This window comes from Drosophila willistoni (genome assembly GCF_018902025.1).
Source record: "Drosophila willistoni isolate 14030-0811.24 chromosome 2L unlocalized genomic scaffold, UCI_dwil_1.1 Seg168, whole genome shotgun sequence".
NCBI classification, from domain to species: Eukaryota; Metazoa; Arthropoda; class Insecta; order Diptera; family Drosophilidae; genus Drosophila; species Drosophila willistoni.
This window is the reverse complement of record NW_025814047.1, coordinates 3528322-3539713: the sequence shown is the minus strand read 5'-3', so window position 1 is coordinate 3539713 and position 11392 is coordinate 3528322. Positions and strand designations below refer to the sequence as shown.

The following is an 11392-nucleotide window of genomic DNA, read 5'->3' as shown; positions in this document are numbered from 1 at the left end:
TTTTTCGTCCTGCTTGACTTTTGCATGCGAGCGAAAATAATTAATGCACTTAATGTATAATTATTTCAATTAAACGATATGTATTGCCAGTATCCTCCCAAACAGGGTCCTGTATTTGAGTTTAATTGGCCCAAAAGGGGAGCCTAATTGGTCCCAACTTGACTTGACTTGAGTTGGCTTGGCTTTGTCTGTGATCATTATCATCGATATTGCAAACGGGGTGATATGTTGAGGGAGGAGAAGGAGGAGATGGAGGTGGGTGAAAAACATATCAATCTTCTGATCAACTAAACAGGCAAAAACTCTTTTTTTTTACGAAACTGGTTTCAATTTTCCTTTTTGGCTTACTTAATTAGCCAATGTCGTGCCAGTGTCATTACAATAAATTTTATTTCACTCCTCTCTAATCTGGGCATATAAATTAATGTTAATGTCCACTTGGTTGATTGGTTGGCCATAATGTTGCTTAGCACTTAACTAAAGCAACATGTTGCTAGCCAGCTAAAGTGCCAATGCAAATCGCCGATTATGAGATGAAAAAAAATTAACCAAATGCGAATCCAAATGAAAATGTAAATGAAAATTGAAATTGTGAAAATGATTGGTGCACTATAAAAACAAAAAATCATCGCTGTAAGTGGGGCCTGGGAAAATACTAAAATACTATAAAAATGGGAAATAAATGGGGAAAAAAATCAAAGAATTTCGATATAAAATAATCTAATAAATTGAAGGATTTACGCTTATTTTTACTGAACTGATATTAAATTTATTGCAAAAGCAGAACAGAACTCGAATCCATGAGAACACATTTAAATAAACATAATTTTTTAAGCCATGAGAACTCATTCAAATAAACATGATTTTTTAAGCATTAAGCTTAAGTTTTTAACTTTATGCTCAAATAAGTTTGATATTAAGTAACGTAAAAGTTTTTCTGTGTGAAAATGCTTATTGTTTCCTTACACTTCGAAACGTTCCCAACTCTTAGAGATCCCTAGATCTTCCAGAGCAGCAGTCTAGGTGGATCCTGAGGTTTTTAGGGGAAATTTAGCACCAATATTTACCAAAAAATTGTGTAAAACAGTTTCTAGAAGTTTAGTTTAATTTATTAAGTACAATTTTGATACTGGCGACCGTTTTCATCCTGAAAGGTAATAAGGGTGTTAATTCAAGGTGGACATATCTCAAATGCCAAGTCAACATTCCCAGTTTACATATAAAGTCACCTTATTTTCTTTTTAAATTTATTTTAAATATTTTTTAAAGCGTTTTGGTGCAAAAGTATTCAACGTTATTTACATACATATGTAGTCACCTAAATGTTAGGGTGTAATCACTTTTCCTCTAACTGAAAACTTTAACTATCAAAATAGGTTAATCTGTATAATTATTGTATTGACCAAAAACTTGTACAGTTTTCTCTCTCTTTCCTTCCCTCAACGTCTTATTGTTAGTCTCTTTTGGCCTCCCTCTCACTGTGTTTGTCTCTCGAACAAGTCTTTTCAATTTTCCTTTTTTAGTTTTTTTTTTTTTTGCTAATTTTTCTCTTTTATTATTATTATTATTGCATATTTTTTGTTTTTTTTTTTTTTGGTTGGCCTGCAATTATTGTGCGATTAGAAAGTTTTTCTTTCATTTATTGATATGCTAACTGCCGTCTAATATTTGCTTTTGCATTTTGGCTGAACCTCAAGTTGGGGGTCTTAAGTTGGAGTTACCAACTGGGTTAATGGCATATTTATTTATTATGGCCAATTTTAAGTCGCGTGCTCTTATCCATTTTGTCTCTTTCTCTCTCTCTCTCTCTGTCTCTCAGTCTGTTTCCCGCTTGCTCTTACTTTTGTTCTCTAACGCTCACTCACAATCAGTTACACACACTTATTAACTATCTCTCTCTCTCTTTGCCTATATGGTAACAGGCGCACAGCAAGAGCAAGGGCAACGGCAGCTTGTCTAAAAATTTTGTGTAGGCAGCGGCAGCACCAACAACAAGAACACCAGCAGCAGCTTTCAGCTTCCTCACAGAGAGAGTGGGAAAGATAGAGAGTGTGAGAGAGAGAGAGGGACCCCCACGCAGTAGTCCATCCACTTGCTGCTGCTGAGAGCTAAAGTAGATATATTTTGGACATGGTAGAACTCTCTGAGATACTGAGAGGGGTGCGTGTCAATGTGTATCAGTATGTGTGAGTGTGTGTGCTCAAGGAGAGCAAGTGTTGAGCACAAGAAGGAACTTCTGCTATGCTGGAGGTGGTCGAGTGTGCTGAGAGGGGGGGCAAACTCAAAGCAAAGGAAAAACATTGAAAAAGCTTTTGCACCTCTTAACAATAAACTTGTAGCCCATTTCTTTTGAATTAGTTAGTAAATTTAGTTAGTTAGTACTATCTGAGATCATTGGCCCAAATACTTTCCTTTGCCACTTAACGGTTCTTTATCCAACTGTCACTCTCTCTCTCTCTCTCTCTCTCACTGTCTGTCTCTCTTGCCCTTTCTCATTAAACAAACAATATTTTTTTGCATCACAGCTCTGGGCATTGTTATTGTTGTTTTTGTTGGCCACACCCAACCCAGACAAAGTAAGAAAAATTATGCATTTCCCAGTTAAGTTTTCTTGGCCATCTTTCTCTTCTAATAGTCTCCACCAACCCCCCAAAACTCCAACTCCTTCTCATTTTTCTCATCGTCATAAATGAATTAGCGCCTTTGGCTAAAATGCAGAATGCACTTTTATTGCAATTATCGAGTGGAAGGCTAACTTCCTCCCTCCCTCGCTCTTTCCCTTTTCGCTTCCACTCCTCTCACTGTTTGCATGGCTGGGCTAAATAAACAAAAAAATTTGCTTTTCTCGGAAGTGTAACGACTAAAAGATACCTTATTAAAAGCAATGTGATTCCTTAGCTTTCGAAAGATGGACATTTTGTGGGATGTTTTGTATTTAATATCTAATTCATATTCAGTATTAATGATATATGATATATATAACACATTTGATTCTGAAGGAAAAGTAGTCGCAATCTCAAAAGAAAGCATAAAAGATATAAAAAGCTTAACCGACTCGGGAAATAAGGTCACAATTTTGAGGTTGTTGGGCCACAATTTAGTTCCAAAAGTAAATGTAATTTACATTTTAAAAGAATATTAAAGTAAAAAACTTTAATAAAAACATTTAAAAAGTGATTTTACTAAAAAGAAACACCGTCACATTCCCATTGAAACCTTCGATCTTCCATTAAAACCTTTAAACTCCTAATCTCCTTGTTCTAAAAAAACCAAAATACTTACGGAAGAAGTATAAATTGTTATATTTTATTATTACAGGGTATTCCATGCTTTCATTTAACATATAAGACCTCTTTTTTTGCAGTAGATCGCTTGCGCCTTAACAATAATCACATAAAATATTAATGCTGTCTTTTGGCCAGGTTCAGGTTCAGTTTCTGTTCATGGCCAATTTCTTTTGGGGGCCAGGCAGCCAGCCAAACGCAATGCTAACAAATAGAAAAATTATCGCAATTGTGGCATCGTTTGGTTTTGGTTGTTGTTTCCTTCTTACTGGTTGTGGGTTTTTCCTCCTTTATGCCATTGCGAAACGAATGTGCATTTAATTTGTGCACGGCCACTACACTGAGACAATTTCTATATGGGGGAAATGTGTATAGAATGTTTGCAAGATTAAAGACATTTTCACAGTGCATTTTCGGTCAACTCTCTTTAGCCAAATTGTCCCGCTGATGCATAAAACATCAATTCGATGGCCAAATGCAAGAGGCTGGCAATAGGCAACCTACCAGGAGGCCGCGCAAAAGAAGCGCAAAACCAAATGCCAAAAACAACAGCAACAACTGGCCGTAACAATAATAAAAGCCACAACAAATATAATGCCTTTTGGCCATGTTACTCATACTCCATACTCATATACAAGTACATATATATGTATATATATGCTCAATAGAGGCAACATCAAGCCATCGTAGCTAGCCAGAGACATAGCCACGTTACCCGACACAGACTCGACTCAAGCCTCAGTCTCAGCCGCAGCCTCGGACCGCTCTGCTCTGCTCTTACAAACATGGTCATAATCACGCGTTAAATTAATGAGTTTAAATGCTATTTTTGGCTTTAACTATTGCACACACACACACACACACACACATACACATACACAAACACACCGAGCATTTAATTGAGTCGAGCCTCGGCTGCAATTTCGTCTTTAACTTCGGTTTCGTTCTCTTTGTTGTTTTACTTTTTTGCAAATTATGAGAGGCCCGCCAAGTTCAGGCTGCGCATGCGCACAGTTGGCCGAACCGGCTTAAAACTTGGCCATATTAAATTTTGTTTTAATGCCAAACCAACTCTAAGAAGGATGACCGGGCCGGGGGAGTAGTAGGGCGACAGAGTCTTCTCATATGGCCAGTGGGCATTGCATTTTCTCCTTTAGTTTTGTTTTAGCCCAAATCGCGTTTCGCTAATTATATGTAAGTTCTCCTCCCACAAAAAGCCCCAGCAATCTTTTGGCTATACTTTTCCTTAACTCTTGAGAGAATAATCTGGTTTATGGGAACATCTGGTCTGTTTGCCCTCAATGCACAAAGGTCAAGATGAATGATTCATTTAGAAGTAATGTCCTTAAAGGCCTTTCAGTTTGTTCTCTAAAAATGATTTGTTGCCAAAGATTATCCAGAGATTGCAAATGACTTTTTGTCAGTTTCTTTTTAACAACAAAGTTTTTTTTTGGCAATTAGAAGAAAATCTTTAGATATTATTTTTATAGATTTGAGTTCAATGATCTAGTTTAAAATATAAGTACCTCTAAGATCATTTGTTTTCAGTTTTTTAATTTTCCAAGCTTATTAATCAGCACTTTTACCCAAGATTAAGAATAAGCCATCTCTTTCATACTTATGGTCTTCTTTTTTAGTTGTTTTGCCTCAATTATTGGAATTTAAATTAACTTAATGGAATAAATATAGCATGGACACTTTCTTTAAAAGTTTTCCTAGATCTTCTTTAATTTTGGCACTCAAATTTATTATAGTTTTTTATTATTCACTATAAAAAAGGATCCAGAGAATGAGTAGAAGAGAATTTTGGAAAAATTAGGCATAGAATAAGTTATACAATACAATTATTAACTTTCTTTTTATGTTTTAATGAAAGTAAATTAAAAGCTTTAAAATATAGAGAGAGGTTATTAAAGAAAATATAGAAAAACGATATGCAGACGTGGGATTTTCGATTTTTTACCTATTAATCGATAAAAATCAACTTAATTAAAGCAGTCTTTGTATCTTTTGTTCACTTAATCATTATTCAATGTCTAATACCTACTTGTTCACCTTATCGAGAGTCATTATTGATATCATTTTTCTGCTTAGAGGATATTCATCTTAAACTAAAGTTTATTTCTTTATTTATATTTATGCCTGGTTGCTTATAGATTTATGTGAATGTAACATTAATAACAATTAAAAGTTGAAAAGGCTTTATTTGGCTAAATTTGTGTAAAAAATATATATCTATTTGCCAATGTTCCTATATATTGTTCCTATACTTACATATATCCTATTGTTTTGTTGTAGTTTCATTGTAGTAATGAAACCTCTCGATGTTATTGACACTAGTGCAAAGAGTAATAAAAGTTAGAGAAAAATGTGTAAATTTCAATTTTTAAGAAAAAGTGTTCTCCTTTACAATCTAGACTTTATGATTTGATTTCACTTTAAACTATTCCAAAAGTTTATTAATCCCCCTTTTGGGTAGATGAAACATTTTGAACTTTGAGAATACAAATGCACTAAGCAAGATAAGTATCTAATGCCACTTTTTAATCTAGACTAGTAGACATTATTAACGCCTAGAGATAGTTATTCCTTTCAACCTTCCCTCTAAAGTGATTTGCACCCAAGAAACTTGACAAATTCCATAAACAAGATACCAAATCCTGTTTCGTTGCAGTGTGTTATTTCTTTTTTGGTTTTTTTTTTGGATTAATTTAAAATTAATTGCAAATAAATTACAAAGCAATTTGTGTGTCCAAAGCTTTTCGGTATTGTGGCTTTTGTTGTGGTGTTGCCCCGTCAGATGGTTGCTAGTTGGCTGCATGCAACGTGGCTTTTGCGAAAATTGGCAGTGCATTTAATTATAAATTAATTATAATCCAAGTTGCAAGAGTAGTATTTTACCCCCTGTCTCTCTCTCTCTCTCTTCCTCTCTCTGTCTGTCTCATTTTCTTTCTTATACACGTTCACGTAATGTCAATAATCATCAAACTTGTTGTAGTTGCTGCTGCTGTTGCCTTAATTTCATTTCATTGACGCAAGCAACAAGCAGCAAGAAAAAAAAATGTATGTACAACAAATGGCAAATTGCCTTCATCTTAATTATTAACAACTTTGCTGACGTTCAATCAAAAGTGGCATGATAATAAACCTAGCCAAACCAAAAAAACTGTTGACTAACAAATAGTTTTTATGTTAATTAAATATATAGGCAGCCAGCTGGTCTTGCTTTCCCTCTGGAACATTTGACTTGCTTCACCTCATTTGCAGTCAATTTTCGAGTCACTTAGTCATAAACATATTTTACATTCATTTTAATAAGCAATTATTGTCTGCTCCTTTTATTTTTGCAAAAGGTACAGTTCAGGTTCTACGCGTCAAGACTTTTAACTAATTACAAACGATTTACATGCAATCCAACAGTGAGGCACACACCAAGTAAGAGAGAGAGAGAGAGACAGAGAAATAGAGAGGGAGAGAGATGCAGAAACAAAATCAGGCCGAGCCTTCACCTTCTCCACCATATGCCACTTGGATAATCCCCGCTCAAGTATTTGCAACATTTAAAAATGCTTAAACCGGTTATCATCATCATTGTCATTATCATGATGGCCATGATGATGTTGATCATCATCATCATTATCATGGAGTCTTCATACACTCTCTCACACACACCCACCTGGTGCAAATCCGCTTGGCATGCACGTAGAGAGAACGAACGACCACAAGACATGGACATGGACATGGAAGCCACCATCGCAGTTCATTGCGCATGCGTGGCATGTTCTCGCCTAGAATTCAATGTGTGCAGATATCTCTGTGTGTGTGTGTGTGTGTGCGGCTTATAATTAGCAACTCTGCAACTGAAATTGGAGTGAAGTGCATATGAGTGTGGACTGTACTTTCACCAGGGTTCAGGCCGCCACCATAGACCAGGCCAACTGCAGCTCATTAGTTGGCCATGAGTCACAGTCAGTTAAAGCAGCTGGTCAAGAAAAATTCCAATCATAATTAAATGAATTATATAAAGAAATTTCCAAGAATAAATATATGGCTAGATTGTATCTATAAGATACATTTTGGTAGCATTAAGTTAAGAACGAATTTTTGTCTCCTGCTTTACTTTGGCAGTTTTTCTTTTTTTTTTGCCATTTTCCTATTTGGCCTTTAATGCGATTTTTATTGCACCTGGATTTTCTCGTTTTTTTTTTTGCCAATAATAAATTTATTTCTTGTCGCTTTTGTTGCTGTTGTTGTGGCCGCTTGTGTGTGTGTGTATCTATGTGTGTGTGTGTGTGCTGATTATTTTGCGCTTATTATTTGGCTTTTTGTTGCTGTTGAGTGTAGTAAGTTTTTTTTGCTGGTTAATTTTCAATAAATGTTTGCGGCTTTGTCCAGAGTCTCAGGCGATTACTCATTTGACTGCAGGCACATAAATTTTATGCACTTTTTTGTTTGTCTTTTTGTAATTTTTTTTTCTGCTTCTCAATCTGCGTGATTGCTTTATTTTGTGTTATTTTTTTTTTTTATTAATTGCTTTTTACAACATTTTTTGGCTTTGCGAGAGAGAGAGAGGGAGGAGGAGGGGTGCTGTTGGGGTGGGGGAGTGTGAGTGTGTGCGTGCGTGCTGATTGTGTCAGAGACAGAGACAAAGCGGTTAAACATATTGAACACTATTTCTAAAACTAAAATTTGAACGGGTTTTTAGTACTCACAAAAATTACAATTTGTTTATTGATCTTACTTTTAAGGCGGCTTTGATTTGCCCACAGCTCAAGTTGCCACTTGAAATTATTTTATGGTTTATGCATCAAATGTCTCATTTGAACTCTTTCTCTTTTCAGGCTATAATGCGTTCCTCATAATTGTATTTTATGAGAAATCAAGTGTTATGGTAAAGGCACGACTTTGTGTTACCGTGTGGCAATATTTGCAGTAATTGTAAAGGGAATTTAGAATTTTTATTTAGGCTTAATATACTTATTCAATATTTAAATGGACTAACAGCTCTAGAATTCTGATTAAGGAGCTAAATAGATAAGGATATTAAGAAATTGATCAGGCCAGACCTTAGATATAAGTTTTAATTTATGTTAGCAACATTCTTTAGCAACATTTTTTGGATACATTTCATACCAATGCTAAGTAGCAACATTTGGCATAACTACTCCTAACCTGCCTTCTTTAATGACAAATATGTCGACTCTAGTTATCATTTAAAATCACAAGATCCAATCTTAATTGGTTCTCACAAATTAATAGAGAGACATATATATTCAAGTACATTCAACTTGAAATATAATCTGATTAAATATTTGCATTACAGAATGATTGATGAAGTAGTAATGATATATATTCTTAATGTATATTCTATATTCAATTTATTGTGAATGGCTAAAACTTGATTCTGTTTGGAGCATGTTTTTCATTACTTTCTATTAATGTTAATGTTTATCAATATTAGTCACTATTATATTCTGTTCCTGAGAAGGTTCTTGAGAAAGTTCAAACCTTCAAAAGAAGCCAAAAATTGTAGAGGAATTGCTCCCCATAAACTTTTATCGATATCAGATAATATTCGAGAGACATGTTAATAAATAGGTTAATTAATTTTTCATCTGCAACTTTTCTATCATTCATTTCAAATTAACACAACTCCTTGATTACAACATTGACTCAGTTTTAAGCTGATTATGTTTAGAGCTCTTATTGATTAGCATATTATTCAAAGACATATTTGTCTTAATACTTTTAATATGTTTTGGAAAAGAGTTCAACTAATTTTAATAAATTAAAGTGGAACTAGGAAATATGACACAAAATAAAAACGTGATGACAAATGGAAATATGTCAACATAAAACTCTGAACTTGTATCTTTCTTTTGAAGAGTATTAAATTCCAATTTCATACGTCAAGGTTAAGCAAGTCTTTATTAACTACTTTTAAATAATCAAAACTTCAGAAGTATAAAACTTTCCCATGACCATACATTAACTAAACTTCCATCCCAGACTGTGTTAACTCAATATAACCTTCTGCCCTATATGACTTGTACAGGGTAGACAACATAAACTTGAAAATGGATCACCACATTGTCGTCTCAGCGATTTTTTTAGCTGGTCAACTATTTATGCGCCAGCAGGCAGAAAAAAACAACCGAAAAATCCAAAATCGAGGACATGCGAAAATGTTGTTCTTGTTGGTGTTTAGTTTTATTTTTTCTTTTTTTTCTTATTTATTGCTGACAATTGCACAAAGTTCTCTCTTTTTTTATGATCATTAAAATTGGGACAAAAGTATTTGTTGTTATTTTTCCACTGTTGTGTATTTCTTGTGACCGATTCTAGAGCACGATTCTGGTTCTGTGTTTTGTTTTGCGGCTCGAGGCAACTTTGTGTTGTGCTGCTTGCCCTTGATTGGCCGGTCATTCGCCGCGTCAATATTGGTTTGCAACATTTTGTGGCAGATTTAAAAATAACGATTAGAAGGCAGTCGCACAGCTAGCTGTGACTAATTAATGATCAAAACTTGGAATACTGGCATGCTAATTAAATGCAAACCGAATCAACAAAAACTCCCAAAAAAATGTAGAGATGTGGCAAGTGCCACATTGAAAGTGACTCATGTAAAGTCACGCAGCATAATTGAATATTTTAGTGTAGTGAGAGAGAATTTATCTGGTGTCAGTTTTAGAACTTATTTTCTATAATCACGCCATCATCGTCCTAAACCATTAGGCATTTATACCATATCATGCAGTTGCTCAATTAAAAAAGTGAATTATATATATATATGAGAATAATTGTATATATGTCATATCATTTAAATCGGTTTTGCATTTGCATTCTCTTGAGAGCGACTCACCGACTCGGTTTTAATGTTGAGCGCCAGCACATGAGACGAGCTATTCGAGGAGGCCGATGGCGGGGAGGCGGGTGTGGCACCGCCACAGGGTGACTGCTGTTGAGCTGCTACGGCTGCTGCTGCGGCTGTTGCTGCCACATTCAACAATGGCGATCGACTTGCTGGCAATGGGCTTGCCTCACGCAGCGGACTGGCCACACTATTGGCAACCATTGCTCCTAGGATATTTCCAGAGATTGGTCCGCCACCGCTATGGGAATAGGGTGAACCGGGCGATTTGTTGGCATTTGTGGAGCATTGGGAGGGCACTATGGCTGCGGTGGTGCAACTGGTTAAGGTGCTGGTCGATGAGCTGGACGATGATGTTGAGGAACAAGACGATGATGATGATGATGAGGAGCTGCTGCTACTATTGCCACTGCCGCTACTTGTCTTGTTGTTGGTCTGCATTTTTGGATTGTTGTTGTTGTTGTTGCTATTATTATTGTTGGTAGCGCCTGCCCCAACACCTGGCAATATACTTCCATCGCAAAACTCACGCTTCACAATGCTATTGTCCGCTGCAGCGGAGTTATTGTTGTTGTTGTTGTTATTATTGTTATTGTTGTTGGAATTGGTATTGGTATTACTGTTGGTCGTATTGCTGCCTGGTGTGGCACCAATGGCCGCCTCGCATGGCAACACAGTGCCCAGCATCTTATCTAGCTGATTGAACTGTAATTTCGTCTTGGTTATCAATGATGATGGGGTTGTTGTCGTCGTCGTTGCCGCCGTTGTTGTCGATTCAGAGGCACCGGCAGAGTCCTCACAGCCCTCGGCCATGTCACTGATAATTCGCTGATGGCATTGTGTTGACCTATGGAAAAAGTATGGAAATGGAAGTGTAAAATTTAATCATCATTATTTATTTAGAGCAGAGACTAGAAACAAATTTTCGGAAACTTCCCTTTGAGTGAGAGGGTAAGAGTTGGTCTACACACTCATAATTTAGAATTTACATTTATCGAATATATTTCGTGCACTTAAAACTCATGCCCAGGCGCATTAATTTCATTAATTATCCCTGTTGCCCAACGGTTGACCACAATGCAACGACACCAGCAGCAACAACAACAAACAAACTGGAAACAGGCAGAAGAAGCTGGTGTGTGGCTGAGACACACTCACACTCACACACACACATGCCACATAATTTTGCAAATGCAAAACCATGTTGTTGTTTTTGGTGTTGCTGCTGTTCGACTCC

General features: G+C 36.0%; 1 protein-coding gene across 3 annotated transcripts in view; it reads right to left on the bottom strand.

Annotated features, from left to right (window-relative positions):
- The window catches only part of LOC6640766 (alpha-protein kinase 1), an 88892-nt gene that overhangs the window by 47194 nt on the left and 30306 nt on the right, over positions 1-11392 (bottom strand). For all 3 annotated transcript variants that reach the window (XM_023175079.2, XM_023175080.2, XM_047009756.1), the window contains exon 2: positions 10147-11002. In XM_023175079.2, coding sequence (XP_023030847.1) covers positions 10147-10968 — 822 coding nt within the window. In that variant the 5' untranslated portion in view covers positions 10969-11002. The remainder of the gene's footprint in view (positions 1-10146; positions 11003-11392) is intronic.